This window comes from Gracilinanus agilis, chromosome 2, assembly GCF_016433145.1.
Source record: "Gracilinanus agilis isolate LMUSP501 chromosome 2, AgileGrace, whole genome shotgun sequence".
Classification (NCBI taxonomy): domain Eukaryota; kingdom Metazoa; phylum Chordata; class Mammalia; order Didelphimorphia; family Didelphidae; genus Gracilinanus; species Gracilinanus agilis.
The window spans coordinates 546,519,888-546,538,768 of record NC_058131.1 but is presented as its reverse complement, the minus strand read 5'-3'; the positions used below and the strand labels follow the sequence as shown (position 1 = coordinate 546,538,768).

Sequence of the window (18,881 nt, the reverse complement as noted above, 5' to 3'; positions counted from 1 at the left end):
ATGACACATGTTAAAAGCAGTGGAAATATGCATCAGCCATGGGGTTGGGGGAGTTCGAGGGGTGAAGGGGAAAGTAAGAGCATAAATTATGTAACCATGTTAACTTTTCTAAAAAATAAATATTAATAAATGTTTAAAAATAAACAAATAAATAAATAAAAAGGACCACCTAGTAAAAGACCCCTTTTATATACTGATTCAAAAATTGTAAAAAAGAAGACACATAAAAAAAAATTGGCAATGGGGGGAGACAAGGAGAGGACAAAAATTCCAGTACAAAATATTCATTCCTGTAGAATTCTTTGGTCAGCTATGGTATATTTCTATCCAACAAAAAAAGTACCATTTCTTTGGAGGAAAAAAAAAAGAAAAGAAAAACATTATTGTCATCACAACTTAGAAGCCCAAAGTTTGATTTCTTGGACTCTGATCCTTACAGGTCTTTGTGACTTTGGACAAGTCACTTAACTCCTCCAAGTCTCTCACTGCTCTGTAAAATGAGGAGTTGGACAAAAAAACAAGACGGCCTCCAAGTTTCTTCCAGCTTTGAACCTATTGAGCCCAAATTCCTACATAAAGCTGCCTAAATATATTACCTTTAAAAGTATGATCTAAATATAAATCAGCATTAATATTTGCTTTACTGAAAAATCTGAAACGGAATAAAGTAAAACACTGCATTTTGTACCCCAATTTATATTTTAGCAAGGAAAAAAGAGATGATAATGAAAAACTCCTCCATTTAGGTTTCAATAAACAGAAAGAGAGCTAAAAATTGGGAGATCTGGTTTCTAGTCCCTATTCTGTACCAACTCACTATATTACTTTGAGCCAGAGACCTTAAAGCTCCCTTCCATCTCTAAATCTGAGATCTTCGAACCCTAATAAATCACTTAACCTCCCTGGGCCTTTAGTTACTTATCTGAAAAATGAGGAGACTAGACCAAATGATCTTGAAGGTCTCTCTTAGCTCAAACAACTATAAACTTCTATGGACTAAAATATGTAGTTGGGGAAAAAAAGATTTAAGTAGATGCTTACTTTCACCAGGCTCCAAAAATTTTTGCTGCATCTCTTCAAACCCATCATTCCTTCTTGCTCTTTCCTGGGTGGATGAGATATTATTTTGGCTGGAGGTTTGGTATGGCTTAAATGTCACTTTATAAGATTCCAAAGCTTGACTATTAGGAACATGTGATGTACCAAATTGCTATCATAAGATATATGAAGCTGATGTTAGTTTACAAATAGTTATTAATAAGTAAATTTTAGTTGAACAATATAATCTCTGTCCTAACAAAAAACCAAACCTATAAATTACTGAAATAATTACACAAAAACAGAGAGGTAGGTTTAAGGCACTGAACCTACATGAAATGTTAAGCATATCACTGTTCTTAAGGTGTAATGAAAAAATTAATGCTTGTCAAATAATTATGAAAAGGGTGAAAAAAACTGACAACAAAGCCTCACAAAATAAAATCTATCAATTATACATACAGCCTTGCTGCATCATTATAACTCTTTCATTCTAAAGCAGTATCAAGACACTTTGGTTTTTCATCGGAGTCCAATGACAAAGCAGCAGTGGTCAGACATTTGAAAGTTCAGAGAAGATACATCTTGTGGTCATTTAAAATAACCTTTCAGTTTTTTATTAAATATCTTCATAAGCCTATGTTTTATTAAATATCTTTATAAACCTATGTTTATGACACAAAACTGTTGTTATAGATTTAAACAGAAAACACCATGACTAATTTAGTATAAACCTGGGTCATTACACTCATAGAAATCTTTGTAGTTAGAACAACTCACAAATTCTCCCCTTTAAAAGTAAATTCTTGAAATACCTGAAAATGTTCCCTCTGACCATCTGGAAAATTTATTATTTTAGTTGGTTGATTATTAAATTCCTGCTTCTGACCATTGGTATATGGCCTAAAGTTTTCCGGAAGTTGATATAAATCATTTTGTTCATATTCATTTGGAGAACTGTAACCACTTCCACCTCCATCATGATGTTCTTCAATATTGCACCCAGTATATAGGTCTTCGTTTTTTCTGTGATGTTCTTCCCAACCATTGACATGTTTCTTTCCAGGATACAAATTCTGAACATCATCATAGCCCTATTAGAGGGTAAATCAAAAGCACTCAGAAACAAAGAATCTCAGAATCAGAAGGGACTTCAAGGCCATCTCATCCAACCTAAATCTGACCAAGAATTCCTCTTCAACATCAATCACAAAGGCCCATCTGGAGGTCCCAGAAGGACTTCATCCCAAAGCAGCAGCCCACTATACTTTCAGATAGCCCTAATCATTATGAATTTTTCTTTGCAACTTCTACCCAGTGTTCTAATTCTAATCTATTAGGCCAAAAATAATAAATATAATCCTCCTACTACATAAGAAGCCTCCAAATATTTGAAGACAGCTACTTTATCTTCTGAAGTCTTTTCTCTCCAGGCTAATCACTGCTGATTCCTTCAAAGGATCTTCATAGGGCATGGTGTCTATTCCTCTCCCCCTCTTCTGGGTCCCTTCTACTGGTCTTTGTCCTTTCTAAAATAGAAACTCAGAACTAAATACAGTATTCCAAACCTGGCCCGATAAGAGTACTGAAGAACTATTAACTCTTAAAACTTTTTTAAAAAAATAGTCTAGATTGGCATTTGGTTATTTGGTGACAAATCATGACAATGACATACTGAGTTTGCAGTCTAGTTAAACCTTCAGATCTTTTTTCAGAGGATCTGTTAGCCTGGCCATTTCTCCTCCATCTTGTAATTATGGAGAAAAATTTTTGAAGATAGGTATAGAACATTTTATTTCTATTAAATTTCATCTTACTAGATTTAGCCTGTTGTCCTGGCCTATCAAGATCTTTTTGGAACCTAATTCTGTTATTCAATATGTTAACTCTAGCTCTCAGCTTTGTTTCATCTAATTTAAGAAGTATGCCTTCTTTGGCTTTATCCAAGTTTCTGATAAAATGCTGAGCAACAACGTATCAAATAGATTCTCAGGGGTATTCATGAGGGTACTTCCTAGAAGACACCAATCCATTAGTGATTACTTTTTCGGGATGGCCTTTCAATCAGTTCTTGGTCCACTTAACTGTCTTATCACCTAGCCCATGTCCATCTTGTTCACAAAGATGGCATGAAGGGCTTAAATGTTAATGAAGAATTTAACATTGTATCCTATGGTATAGAATGCCTATACCATATGTATACCCCAAAGTGAGTAGTATTCCTCTGACAAGTATACAAAGTATATCTGTCAAAAAAGGAAATGAGATTAATCAAATATTATTAATTCTTGTTGAAGTCACATTGGCTTTAATAAATACCACTTTCCTTTCTAAATGGTCACAAATGTGTTTGTTACATGTTCTAGAACTTTGCCAGGAACAGAAGCCAAGTTAAATAGCATATAGTTTGGCATATATTTAATAAACACCAATTTTTTGACAACTTGGGCATTTGTTCTTCTCTAGCCTGTGATATCTCTTTCGTTGTCCAAAATCTTTCAAAAATTATGATGGCAATCTGAATAAAAGCTACTATTTCTTTTCATACCATATGGCCATATAGGCAAACCTATGGCACACATGCCAGAGCATGCTGGAGGGGACTGTTCCTTTCCCTTTCTCTACTCCTGATGTAATGAATGGCAGTATAATTTTCCATATTACACTGAGAACATTCTCTACTCCTACCCCTGAGGGCATTTCTCACATGACCCACCCCTCTGCCCAACAGCCAATGGGAACAGCACTTCCTCCCTTGCTGTGAGTTGGGCACTTGGTCTCTAAAAGGTTCAACATCACTATCTTGGGGATTAATTTAGTTTAGCTGGACTTGGTGGTATGAATTCACTGAAAGGTATATCCTTTCTAAAATATGAAACCCCAAACTGGATGAAGTACTCCAAACATGGTCTGAAATGTTCATAAACTCTTATCACAAATTCTATGATGAGGTCACCTATACCAAAGTTCCTAACATTTCCACTTTAGCATCTTCAACCTCTTTCTCATTAAATCAAAATTAAATCCAGAAAAGCAGTTTTCTTTGTTACTTGCACCCCCCTTTTAAAGGATTACACAATATTCTCTATCTTTTTAATCATTTTTGTTCTGGCCATTATAATCCTTGGTAAAATGGAAATAAATAAGACTTGAATAATCTAACCTCACTATCACTGTTATTATCATTCCATTCATCAGAAATAGTGGTCCCATCCCTTTCTCTGATCCTTCTTTTATTGTTGGCCCCTCTTCCCCACAAAACAAATCTTTTACCCTGTCCTTAGCATACATTTCTAACCACAACTCATTATGGTTTTTAATATTTCCAACATCACTCATACAGGACTGTGTAGTTACCATTTACTTGCGCTAGGTCTATCTTCTATAGGAATAGGAAATGAACTTGTGATTTTCACTGGTATAAGAAACTACCAGGTATAAGAAACTCTTACCCTCTACCAATGCAAGGTTAGCATCTTCTCTGCAACAAATTGTCTTAGAAAGCACAAAAAAGTTCAGCAACTTGTCCAGGAAACATAGCCAATATGTTAGAGGTCAGGTTTGAACCCATGTCTTTCTTAGATTGAGACTAGTTAGCTAACCACTATTCCTCACTATCTCTTGGTTTATCTTTAGTACACTTTAAAAAAAGTGTGATGGCCAAAAAGTTTTCTGTATAGATACATAAATCTTTATAAGCAGACTTACTTTCTGCTCCTGGTTGGCTAACATACCAGTCTCAAGGGTTAATTTCGCCTATAAAATATTAAGCCACTGCATCCTACCTAATCTTTTTCTGAACCACTTAAAATCTTTCCCCTCCAAAATCTAATGATTGTCCCAAATAGTGCCCAGCATTCATAAACTCTATCACAAACTCTATGATGGAGGACACTTATGCCAGAGTTTCTCTCATTTCTATACCAGCAATCACCTCTTCCTCATTAAATTAAAATCAGGTCCAGGAAAGCAGTGTTCTTTGTTCCTTGCACCACCTTTTAAAGGTTTAAATTATCCTTAAGGTAGGTCACAAATTGTTCAAATATTATGCTTCTGGAGGAGAAAGGGCTCTAGCAGATATCTGGATAATCAAATCCTCATTCACTATGATAGGATGCCTCTATAACAGGTCTGTAATCTGCTTCCCAGACTCTTCACTTAATTCCTACTTCTTTCCATGTAATCTATAGTATATCCCCGGGAAAAGATTGTTTCTGTTTCTCCTTCTACTGATCCTCACCAAAATTTCTCTACACTTCCCTGCTTAGGCTCCTAGACTTCTTTATATAAGTATTCACTACTCCCTTTCATTATGCTTTTCCTGTAGAGTAAGCCATATTCTTCTTCAGCCATATTCCAGTTATCTTTCTAAGCCCTAATCTCTCAAATCTTAGTGGCAGATGAGGTCAAATTTGTTTCCTTTTAACATCACTTTTTAGAACATAAGAAGTCTCTTCTTCCCAAAATAGTATTGCTTTCTCTACTATAAGAAAAGCTTTGAACTTAAAACTTAGCTGTAAATGTTCATTGGCTCTTTTTTTTTTCCTTTTTTATATTTTTCTACCTTTCCAATATCCTGACTCAAGTTAGAATTTCCTAATGTCTCTTCAAATTTTATTTCTTCTTTGTTTTCTCCTTGAAACATTTCTTCCATTCTTTCAAGGAATAAATATTTCATTCTCCTTGATAATCTGGAGAGAGAAGTATTTCTATCTTCTTCTCTAGGAAAAAACCCAACTTGTATTTTGTGAACATGTATTGGTACTGGCAGAAATAAATGGCCCACTTCTTGCACACTCCTTAAAGATTTTTCCTTTATCACTTGTCATCCTGATACTTACCCAAAGAACTGTAACAAGAAGAGGGCGACTGTGGCTTTGTCCTAGGGAGTTAAAATTTAGAGAAGTGTATTTACTTCCTCCCCATCGCAGCCCTGTTGTCCCATGCCACATGGTCCTCTGCTGGGTCTAATGGCATAATCCCCCACATGCAGCTCAATTGACCCTTGTTCTTTTGGTCAAGCAACCACCCTCAAAAGAAATGTCCTCTTCTCCAAGGGTCTGGTGGTCTGTTACACCATGTCCGTGGCATAGTCCTATTGCATCCCAGGGACGAGGGAGACAATTGCCTCAGCAGTTCCTCCACCTTCACTTCCTTGTGGGCATTGGGACTATGGGGGGCACAGATCAGGCATTCTGGGAAGATTAGCTGCCTCTTTACTCAATTGTGAATGACTGGCGCAAAAGGAACCCATTGCACAATGAAGGCGAAGGCTGGTATACTCCCATTTTAGGATCCTGAGACCTCCTCTTCCTCCCTCCCTGTCATCAACTGGTGCCATCCCTAGTTATAGCTCTGCTTACCACAATGACCACCCTTCCCACACTAAAAGATGTCTCTAAGGGATGTAGGTAACCTCAAAAGATAAAACTGATAATTTTTATTGCATGAAATGAAAAAAACTATTTATACTTACACTCTGAGGTTTAGGTAGTACATGATGTTCATTCCAGCTGTCTTCTGGATCTTGAATCTTATGTGTTCTTAAAAAAACAACATTCATGTTAGAGTGTATCTTTGGAATAAATACATGGGTAGCTTTTTCATTATCAACTGCTCTCTATTATATTTGCAAGTTTAAAATAATGAACTGACGTTAAGTATGTAAGATTCAAAATATCTCATCTGTAATGTCCTAATTTTGTAAAATATGTCCATTTGTTTACTATTACTCAGATATAATAATAATGAAATAATCTAATTAGTTTTTTTCCAATTTTTTATCCTTACTGTCCCACTGTGGCATCCTCACTACAGTCAGAAAGGTTGAGATCTGGAGAAGAGAGGTCATCATCCAGCATATCATGAGGAAGGTCTGTCAATAACTGATGCAGCTGAAAAATGAATTCATATGAAATATTAAATGAAATTCCTTGGACCATATGATACAGAATAGGTTTTTTATGAGATGTTTTAATATATAGAGGCAAAAAGTTTCCCAAATATTTTTTGTTGTTGTTGTTTGTATATGTTTCTTTTTTTCCAAAAATTCACAAACACATGAATATTTTAAAAAGATCTTCAATTTGATGTATCAATGTAGGCATACTCTACAGTGAAATATACCATCAATAACATCCCTACCTTGACAGGCAATTTCAGAAGTCACTGTATAGTCTTATCCCCGAAAAAAACCTCAAATAATAAGCCATCTGGTGCTATTTCTCTGAATTTGGTTTTGTCTTTGGGCATTACTGGTTGGTCCCAAAGCCTTTCCATTCTAGGTAGAATCTGCATAACCTTGTGATCAGCTAGTATAACTTTGAGATCCCAAACTCATCACAACATAATGGAGAATCAAAATTGATGGAACTTTTAATTGAGAAACTTTACCAGTAGGCCACACAATACAAATCAGACTCATTTATATATGCATTTATATAATCCCTCCTCCTTGGGCTGTGAGATAATTTCTATAAAGCAAAATTAAGAAACTCATATTAAGCTGTATAAATATTTATTATAAGAAACTGATTCCATTTTTTCCTAGAATTTAAATATATCTCTCTGTGCTGGGGTCTAACCACAAGCACTGCATCTGCACACAAAGCATGTTGGTTGAAATGTGTCAAAACACACAAACAAAAACTTTTTTTAACTTGTTAAATTCAAACAATAAAAAAATAAATTTAATTTTTAAATTTAATTTAATAAAAACCCTGAATTTAAATATATTCACTCTAGAATAGAAAAGGTTTTTGAGAACTATAGCTAACCATATTAATAGGAGAAACAGAATATCATTACTGTAACAGAGAATAGATTTGAATTTTAGAATGCTGTTTTACCAGTAAAAAGATCTAGTAATCTAATAGCTCTCCTGGGGGTGTCTGGCAGCCCTGCAGGTTTCTCCCCCCAAATTGCCAGAATAGCAATGGCAGATGGCTTAGGTGCTCTTATGTCCCTTGTAAATCTGGCACCAGGTCCCAAAGGAGTATTAATTAGTTCAAACCATTAGACTCTAGTGTTGAGGAGATACAAAGTACATTGCTTTTGATAAAGTTTGAGTACCTGGAGAGAGTGGGGTTCTTTTACCTTAAAAAAAAGTAAAACGTCATTGTCTAAAGCATAAGCACTAATTCAGACTTTAGCTACACTCTATTTCTACCCTTTCAGGTGGAATAACATAGTTCCATGTTTAATATTCTGCCTATGTGAATTAAAAGCTAGTGTAAGCAATGAAAAAGCTAAACAAATTCATTCAATTATTTCCCAAACTGTGTGTTGGGCCTCTGTGGATGACTAATAAATCTAATTAGCAGAGTTTTAACAGATATATAAAAATGAATGCACTGTCTTCAGCCCCACTTAAAAGGTGCCTTAAAATAAAGACAATTAAGAGTTTTACATGATTCAGTAAGATAGTGCTAAGTGACAAGAATTGGGGCGAGGGGAATTTAAACAAGTTCTTTCCTTAAGAAATTAAGCACTTTAAATTATAAAAGCCTAAGTTTTCTCTGCAAAGTATATAAACCCATTTGTGTCAAATGTATTCCTTGTCTTTTGAGGACATTAAATATTCCATGAAATTTTGCATAAAAGGTGAGGTGTTTTCGTGGTTAATTTATGTAAAACGACTCTCCCCTTTAAGTCGACTGGGTACAGTATATGAGCAATAGCTAAAGATACTATAGCTATAATAATTTAACATCTCACAAAGCACTTCAAAATGAAATTGCTTTACAAATCACTATTCCTGAGGTAATTCATTTTTTTCCCCCTTCAGGTAAATGAGGGAAAAAAGAAGACTGTCCTTTATAATATAAAGCTACTCATCTCTTACTTGGTTTTGTACTAACAACAATAACAGTCAAATTTATTACCTACATGTTTGTTTAAAAGTAATGAAAAAATAGTGACACTTGGCAAGGTAATGAGCAAGCATGGAGTGGGGAAACATGGTTCCTAGATAAATAGGGGAAAAATTTTTCTAACAGAAAAACTATATTCAAGTGCCTCAAAAACATTTTCAATGTTTATAAACCTGGAACACTAAAATGCATTATAAAACGAAGTCTATCCAGGTGAAATCAAGGCGCTACCAGAAAGAAAGATAGAAAACTCATATTAGAAAAATAGTTCATGTCCATAAGATCTTTCAAAAAGTTGTTCAAGTAGTTTGGTCCATGCTTATTAGTACTACTTTATATATAAAAGCTATTCACACACACACACTTTATTTAACAAGGTTTTTTTTTTTTTTTTAAAAGATCCAAAGTAAATCTTTCGTACTTACTTCAAGTAAGGACTTCTGTATGGAAAGTACATTTTCTTCTAAACTTTCAGTGAGGTTCAAGTACATAGCCACATAATGCAGGGGAGCCTGGACAGTGCAAGCTGAACTGTACATTTTCCCCCCTCACAACGATACTAGAAAGCTACACAATAGATAACCAATTACTACTGCTTACTTTGTGTCCTACAACATTAACAAAGCTGGTATTCCATCAAAGTATATTAATTAGAGCATAAATAATCTATCAGTAAAAATGTTCACAGATAAGCACAGACACTTATCTATTAGCAAACTTTCTCTAAAGTACTTAGATCTCTACTAAGTATTTCACAAATACTGTAAAGAAAAGATTTTTAAAAGCCATTCATTCGCCTCAAGAACCTTCTTTTTTGAAAGTCCTTCCACATGAATATGAAGGATTTTCTATGTCTTATGATTTAGTTTACTAATAGGAGAAAACTAAAATGAAATATAAGCCCAACTAACCTGACATACAAAGCCACTTGGGAACAGAAGGTACTGTTCTCCACCCCCAACACTTCCATTTTTGGAGAACAAAATGTCCAACCCTCTTAGTTCCTTTCAAATACTTTTTTTTAAATTCAGCCTTGTGCCATAAAAAGTAGAACTTCCATATTAACTTATGTATGTAACCAAACATTCCAAATAAAAGCAAAAAGTAAATGTATAAAATAAGACTATTTTACTTTTAGACAATATCCATCTTTCTCAATAAAGCATGCTGAAAAGAGTAAGATTAAATCTTACTCTTTAATTCCAAATACAACATATAATTTCTTACTGAGGAAGTAGTAATCTTATCTGTGGGATGTTATTGTATATCAATTGAATCAAATAAATATTGCTTTGAATTTAAGTAACCTCTAGGGAAAAAAATCAAATAATCTTTCCCTATTACAATGACTAAATTGATTCTGAAATTATTTTACAAATATCACATGTCCTTAAGTTTCTCACCAAGAAAAAGGCCTTTTCCCCCTAAATTAATTTCATTAGTGAAACACACATCTAGACCTTTTCAACAACTTATATAGAATATTACCCTCTTTTTTACCGGAGAATGTAAAGCAGGAAACATCTAAACCTCTTTGTTAGTATTTTCAACTTCAATTAGCAGAACAGATGGCCTAAGTGACTGTGAGTTTCAGTTTCCATGAAATCACCTTTGCTCATATTACCAACTACATACAACACTTTTTATGCTAAAAGTAGTGAAAAGAGAGTAGAAAAGTTATAATTCTTTTGGGACAGATTAACTAATAAAATGCATGTAGATAATTCTGATATTTTAAAAACATCATTAAATAATGATTTCAAGAACCCATGCTAAATAGGAAGTCAGTATTTTGAAAACAAAGAAACTATATTTGAAAAAGATTATTACCAAAGACCTGGCAGAGGGTCAGGTTCATCATAACTTGGATAGTGCTAAATCTATGTTTTATGAATTTATACCATGTTCACAATGTCTGAAAGCATTTCCATTTAATGGGTGTTAAACCAAAATTCACTGTATTCTCCTTAGAGGAAATTTCTCCTTTAGAACATAATGTAAATTAATATTATTCTTTTTTTAAAAAAGATAGAAAAGATAGAAATAAGATCAGAGATTTGGAGTAAGGAAAAATCTTACAGATCATCTAACCCAACCTCCTAGTTTTACAGATAAGGTTCCGAGGTTTAAATGACTTAGTCAAGGTCATAAAAGGAGTAAGTAGCCTATACACCTGATAATCTATAGATGGTACAGAATGAACTATTAAAGCAAGAAGGGGCCTCAGAGATTAGCTAGTCTACTTCCTTCATTTTGTATAAAGCATTTTGGAAACCTTAACGCTCTGAACAAATTTTAGTTATTATTATAAATCAGGAAACCAAGGCCCAGAAAAGTGAAATAATTTGCCTACACCACATAACAAGTTAGTGGCAAAGCTAAAAACAGAACCTTGGTCCCAGTTTGAACTTCCAGTCCATCGATCTTTCCATTACACCACAATTAATCATTAGAAGATACTTTTCTGCCAGTTTGTGTACAACCACAACTCAGTTTGATTTTTCTCCACAATATTTTCGTTCTAATTATGCTGGAACGAATCTGGATTGTGGTAGGAACTCGCACAGTACAATTCAAACGATTTATAAGCAACTGCAAAATAGGAGCTTTGGAAAATATCTAGCATGGCCAGTACCTACAACAGTTTGCACTCTGATTTTCTTGAGGGTAAGCAATACAACCCCACTAAGACAGTCAAGTAGTATAAAATGTAAACAAATGCTAGATTTTATAACTCCTAGTGGGTATCAAATATTAAAGTCCCATAATTACATCAAAAGATGCTGTAAAAGGTAATAGATGGAATATGCAATGAAAATCATACCTCTAGAGGATAAGCACTCCATGCTCACAGGAGCTTCTTAATTCTACTATAGAACCCCTGAAGAAATAATGGAGTGTGCATGACCCAAGTCAATGTTGATGAGTGCAAGTAGTGTGAGGGCATGGTAAGCCTGCTCTAGGTAACTGTGGTTATCTTTCTTCCTGTTAGAGATCATAGTCTAAATTTAGAGTTTTTCATCCCTAAACAAAACTTCCCCAAGAATATCATATTCTCTTAGGACTACAAAATCACTAACCATTTCTAACCAAAACTACTAGATCCCCAAAAGGGAAAAGAAATTGACTATCTAGAACAAGACTAAAATCCCAGAGGGATTGCCAATGACATCATAGTCAGTGTGTGTAAACTCAGGTGAATTGTGAGATCACCTAGATAGCAAACTACATTAAGGGATGACTTTAAGGAGCCAGACACAACATTTTTTAAAAATCAGCAGTAATAAGTCTACTTTTAGAATTTATTAAACTTGGGGGTCATTTGTTTTTTAAGGTGATTAGTTTACCAAACTGTTTAAAACTTATGAAAATAAATATCTTGTGAAATAACTATTTCCACAGTAACCAACTATGATATCATACATAACTGTCACTTTGAGGTGAACTATACGCTACAAAAGTATATTTTCAAGCCCTAAACACCTGTTACTAAAAGAAGTTTCAAAATCCCTAAAGGATGTTTAAAAATAGAAAAGGTAATAATTAGAATCATGTGTGGGTTCACAGAGCTAAAGCAGGACAAGACCAGAGAGGCTAGCTAAAAATGAGGAAACCAGAGCTCAAAGTGGCAAAATTATTTGCTCAAGGTTTCACAAGTAGTATATATAGCAAGATTGGAATTCAAACCCAAGACTCCAAACCCAAGACCCTTTCCAGGCAATAGTACTGATTAAATGACCTCTGAAATCTCCTTCAAACACCTCCACATCTAACAATGTTTCATTTGCCCAACATTTGGTTTTCAAGAGGAGATAGTTTCCTCTTTAGTCCTTCATTTCTAATCAAAGAAAACGAAAAGGAAAAAAATAAGCTCACGTTCAAGATATTGTTTATCATAGGTCAGTTAGAAGACATAATCCAATTACCTTATTTAAAAGATGAAAAAACTAAAATCCAAATGGATGAAGGGACTTGTTCAGTGTCATACAAGGTAATAAGAAACAAAAGAATCAGAACCTACCAGTTCCTGACACTACAACCAACACCTTTTTCACAGCATCTACTGCCAGTCAGCAGGGCCCTGAAAAAGTTTCAAGATTTTCTGAATTATGGTTGCCTTGGGGTAAAATCACAGGACATAATAAAATGCAATATGGCAAAGCATTTCAACTAAAAAAAATCCTAAAATCTAGTCATTGGAGCCAGAGGTCAAAGAGAATAATACTGTCACATAAAAGTCATGGGTCTCTCTCTAGAGGAAAGATATTTATAACATCAATTGAATGACTTTAGGAGTCAGTCTCTTTGAGGTAACTCCTTATCTATATAACTTCTGTGTGGATAAACTCTTCTCCCCACTATTCTTCACTTCTTATAGAGCTCTTTTCTTTCTGGCATTTACCTATGCCTTACTACACAGTATCTTCAGCAAGGGGAAATATTCTACCAAAATAGGGGGAAATGCCAAGAATATTCTGACTCTTCTAGAAGTAAAGCCCTCCTCCTATGGCTTTAACTACCTCCACATGATAGAAGAATATCCTGGACATTTACTACACCATGAAATTTACATCACAATACTTAACAGCCTCTCTCTAATAGGCCAATCATCCCAACATCCCCAACTACTTTCTTTACAGAATGACATAGCGCTCTTGTCAGACTCCCTCCTCACATCTCATTCTTCCCTCCCCTTTCTTAGATTGTATTACTGACTCAAGGCAACTCAAGACAACAATCCTCAAGAGTCACCACTGGTCTTTCCACAGATTTTAGAAACAGCATGGAGGAAAGGTGAGGAAGAGCACCAATGACAATATCTCCAATATAGCTCTACTTCCTCTTCTTTCACTTAAGGGCTATAGAGAGCATTGATAACATCTAGTAATTATTATTCTGTATCTATGGCCTGCAGAAGAAGACTTCTAAAGTCAGGTATATACAGTGCTCAATTATGAACTCTCTTTCTTATTCTGAACTCTCATTTTTATTAAGTTAGAATCAGTAAGAATAAATATGCTTAACAGCTATCATCAAGAGTACAAGATAATTATGTCCAAACCTTACAGCAAAACCAAAAATTGCCATAATAAAATCACCTTTTTAGTCTACCATGAATAAAAACAAATGAATCACCTTCCTTCTCAATTAGCTATAAAAGTATTTTAATAATGTTATCTGGTGGCACTGGCCTTAAATTGTTTTATTTTTTCCTTTCAAAAAAAGAAAACAAATGATAGTTCCACATATTTTTTAAGATAAAGAATCCATTACTTCTTTCATATCAATAGTTTCCTGTTTTATTATTTCAAATTCTAAGTTGGAGGAAGTAAAAAAAAGAAACTTTACTAGCCCTATATTTAAGGAAGGTCCCTACTGGAAAGTCACAAGGTTAATATTACTTGGCCCTTCAATGTTCAAAATGATCAATTACTTAGAAAGAAGCATAGCTATCAAATTCACAAACAACACAAAGCTAGGAAGGAGAGCTAGCATATTGGAAGACAGAATCAGTCCCTAAAACAAAATTCTACTGAGGTTCAAAAAAATCTAACATTCAAGGTCAGCATAGAGAAGACATGGCTAGACAACAGTTCCTATGAAAAAGACCTAGGATCTTTTTAGTGAACTGCCAAGTTCACCAAATTTAATAAGACAAAAGCTATTTTAATCCTTAAGCTATATATTAATAGAAACATAGTATCCAGAACAATTGCACCTGGCCAGATGATACATTTGAAGAAATAAGTTGTCCTGGGCCCCATGTCTTTAGAAGGAACAGTCAATGTAACACGACAAGGATGGTAAAAGGGATTAAACTGCCATGCAAGTTTAACTGGGGCAGGCATACACAAAAGTTCAAAGGGAATTGCTATCTTCATATATGCGACAAGTTCTTACATAAGAGACAGTATTGTGGTTTACATGGTGTCCCCAGAGACATAATGATCATTCTATGATGCTGCAGAGGTATATTCCAGCTCAATGTAAGAAAAAGCTTTATAAAAACTAAGTTGTTCAAAAGTGGAGTGTGTTTGCCTCAGGAGTCACTCCCTCCCTAGAGTCCTTCCACCACCTGTCAACCATGCCATAGAGGCCATGGCTGATCTGGCTGTTTCCAATTTTGAGATTATGTAAATTTAGGAACTTCTCCAGAAAAATGTCACAGAATATGACTATTGTCAGAAAATAAGAAATAAATCATGGATCTCTTTGAGATGATTTGTTACCTCTTTCTCTCTGGCATAATCTTCTTGAGCATATTCTTCTTCATCATTTTGACTCTGAAGAGCCACACTGCCAAACACACTGCCAAATTCTTGGGACATGGTCCTTCTGAAAAAGATTTTACAAACCCAAATTCAACAAACATTTAGTAACGCACAGTCCCACTCTAATGGACCATATAATTAAATAAAATTAATGATAGTATACAACTGATAAGTGCAAAAAAGATATGAGAGTAAGGTACTTTGTGAAGCTCTATGGAAAAAAAGAATATTAATAATTAGGTACATTAAAGGAACTTTCCTACACATGGTGTCATTTGGGTGTAGTTTTAAAGAATGAGTAGGGGACTCAACAACGGTCAGGGAACACCTTCCTGGAAAAGGGAAGACCTTATATAAAGGCATGGTGTTGGGGAAAAAAAACACACATGACATAGAGATAAGAAGTAGCCTCCTCTGCTCTGGCCAAAGAGAATATGCAGGCGAAGGCTATGGTCAAAAGTGTTAAGAGAGGGTGATGTGGACATTATTAGCAGAAATAAAATGAAATCATCAAAGGAAAAAAGGCTAAGATCAGGTCTTATGTATCAGGGAAAAGTCTGGAGAAAAAAAAAAGAACTGGTGGTGAGAAAAGCTATTAAGAGGCCTCTGTAATAGTTGACAAATATAGTATGAAGGTCTGTACTAGGGTGTGGGCAGGATAAGACAAATGAAAGAAATCATGAAGAGATAGAATCCATATAATATGGTAATTAATTGGATATAAGGGGCAAGAGAAATGGAAGAGTCAAAGATAATACCAAAATTTTAGAAGTAGGAGACTGAATAAATAGTAAGGCCAGGCATAGAAATGATGTTAAAAGGAAGAACAGCTTTCTGGAGAAGAATAAGTATGACTTACTGACTGTCAGCATGAGTATTCATTTTAAAACCTCATTTTTAATATAAAAAACTGCTACAAAAAGTCAAAACCAAAAATACTAACAGGAACTGAGCAAACACAAATTTTTTTAATAACTGACAATCTAAACAAAAATCTATATTAGGAACTTTAAAATTTTCATAGTAAGATAAAAACTTAATTATTATAAATTCATATTTTTGAAATCAGTCCCAATGCTACATATAATATTAAAGTGATGGGGGCAGCTGGGTAGCTCAGTGGATTGAGAGTCAGGCCTAGAGATGGGAGGTCCTAGGTTCAAATCCGGCCTCAGACACTTCCCAGCTGTGTGACCCTGGGCAAGTCATTTGACCCTAGGAGCCAATACACAGAAGTTAAGGGTTTAAAAAAAAAATTAAAAAAAATATATTAAAGTGATGGGCTAGTTTTGTGGAACTGGGCCATTACTTTAATAGCTCTTTGGGATGGGGAGGGAGATACTAAAAAACATAGGTGATATATTTTTTAAGCTAATAATAAATATCAAATTTTTTATTTTGAATATTTTCCCATAGTTACATGTTTCATGTGTTCTTTCCCTCTTCCCCAAATCCCCCTAACCCCCCTTAGCTGCCGCCACACAATTCCACTGGATTTTACATGTATCATCATTTAAGAACTAATCCCATATTATAAATATCAATTTTTTAAAAACAATCCTGTTATTTGTTTCTTCCAAGAAGCCATTTAAATCCTGATAAATTCCATAAGTCAAAGACCTGTTTGAACTAACAAATGTCCTGCTCCAAAATCTGAGTTCATCAGATTTTGGCACCTAAAGGAGATGACTTATCACTTAAAAGTTCTGGTAGCTAAGGAAAAATCAATTCCAAAAATAACAGTAACTCCCAAGGCATTAATTAAGATCTGTGGAAGAAGAAAAAGGAAGAGATTAGATTTTCAACTATAGTCACAAAGTTGCTAAAGATTTGAATTAACACTAAGTGTCCCAATTTTATAAACAAACTTCAAAGACTTTCAAAGCCTGAATAATCATGACAAGCAGAAAGGTATGATTGGTAAGCCTACCAACCTCCATCGATTCTATTCTTTTTAATATTAACCCATTTTTATTCTCTCCCAAATTTCTAACTTGTTCCTTTTATTACTAAAATAGAAGAGTAACACACAAAACCCAAAATATATCATACTGCAAAGAATCTGATTTCTAATGGCAACTGTTTAAGACTTAATTCTCAGAGTTGGCACACTAAATGTTCAAAACACCTCCCCTCTTGCAAAATGACTATAAATCCATTAGTTTTCATTCCAGAGCCCTCCTGGAGCTAGCTAGAAATACCCTGTGATTGCAGATTAATAATTATTTCCAAGTTTAGTGGTATCAAATCATGAAAGACAACTACATTAAGGTGCTTCTCTTGTCATATAAATCAGCATCAATACAATAGAGATAGATATACCTCAACTCCAAATAAAATATTATTAAAAATCTAAGGTCTTTGCAAAACTCATACGTATCACCTAGCAAATTTCCCTATTGTAAAATACGGGAATCTAGAAATTTTCTTCATTAAGAATATGATTCATTAAAAATCATTAATTTGAAAGAGATTTGCAAGCAGCTGAATGAAGTTCAAAAAAGACTAGTCTCAGAATCAGGATTCTAACCTTGACACTTGAACTAAAATAGCTATATAATCTTGGGCAAGTCTTAATTTCAGATCTCTAGATCTATTTTTTATCAGCTGGAAAATAAGAGAGTTGAACTTACTCCCTAAAGCTCCTTTAAATTTTAAAGTTCTTTGGATTCAATAACAAGTTAAGAATATATATTTTTAATTAGTCACTAAAATTAACATGCCTTTGGTCAAAATCAAGCCAAAAATCTTAATAGTGATACCTAATTTGCAAAGTACTTAATCATTTACAAAGTGTTTCATGCACATTATTTCATTTCATACTCAAAATAATTCTGGAAGGTAAGAAAGATTTGAGAAAACCTAGGCCAGAAAGGATTGAATGGCTTACCTAAGGTCATATTGCTAAGTCTTGGGGTTCAGAACTGTGTTGTCTATTTAATTCTTTCCAACACATCCAGCTGCCTCTAGATCAGGGGTTCTTAAGCTTTTGTGTCAGGAACCCTAGTGGTATTCTGGTAAAGTCTATGGACCTCTTCTCAGGATAATGCTTTTAAATGCATAGACTAAATACATAGGATTACAAAAGAAATCAATCATATTGAAATAGTAAGAATAGTTTTAAAACATGTTCACAAACACCAGATTAAGAATCCTCACACTATAAAGAAATTAAATAATCTCTGTTACTCCCTTGCAATGTTTTTGGTTTTAAGGTAGGGTCTCAGTATCCCTGACTACAGTAAGGGATTAGTTTCCCTAATCTACATACCATGCTAGTAACAAGAGAAGCAGCAAAAGGACTAAACAAAGGTTAGACTAGTAAAAATGGGTTGTTAGTGGGCATTTCTGCATGTACATAAGCTTTTTGAGTCAACTTTCAAGCCTCATTTATGAAACACACTGACAGATTAGTATAATTTAAACAGCAAAACATGGAAGACAGAAGTCAAAGAAAATGATCAAAATATTTTGGTCAAATGTAATGTCATCATGCACCAGGTAGAAAGGAGCTAGGTTTTATCAGCAGTGACCACGGTAGGAAGAATGAACTAGTAAAATGAGAATCTGTGTAAGTGACCAGTATAAATTTAAAACAAAATTTTCTTAAAGGCAAGCAATAATATTCTTTAAAAGTAGAAGATAAATGAACCAAAAAGAAAGACTGCAAATTCTACTTTAGAATATACTCATGTTTCAC

At 34.3% G+C, this 18,881-nt stretch overlaps 1 protein-coding gene across 1 annotated transcript in view; it reads right to left on the bottom strand.

Moving 5' to 3' along the window:
- CEP152 (centrosomal protein 152) overlaps window positions 1-9,564 on the bottom strand; it is a 79,750-nt gene extending 70,186 nt beyond the window's left edge. Inside the window, exons 1-5 of the mRNA XM_044660054.1 lie at window positions 9,335-9,564; window positions 6,829-6,932; window positions 6,515-6,581; window positions 1,854-2,132; window positions 1,042-1,210 (exon numbers count right to left, since the gene is read on the bottom strand). Of these exons, the coding sequence (XP_044515989.1) occupies window positions 1,042-1,210; window positions 1,854-2,132; window positions 6,515-6,581; window positions 6,829-6,932; window positions 9,335-9,448 (733 nt within the window). The 5' untranslated portion in view covers window positions 9,449-9,564. The remainder of the gene's footprint in view (window positions 1-1,041; window positions 1,211-1,853; window positions 2,133-6,514; window positions 6,582-6,828; window positions 6,933-9,334) is intronic.
- Window positions 9,565-18,881: the final 9,317 nt, after the last annotated feature.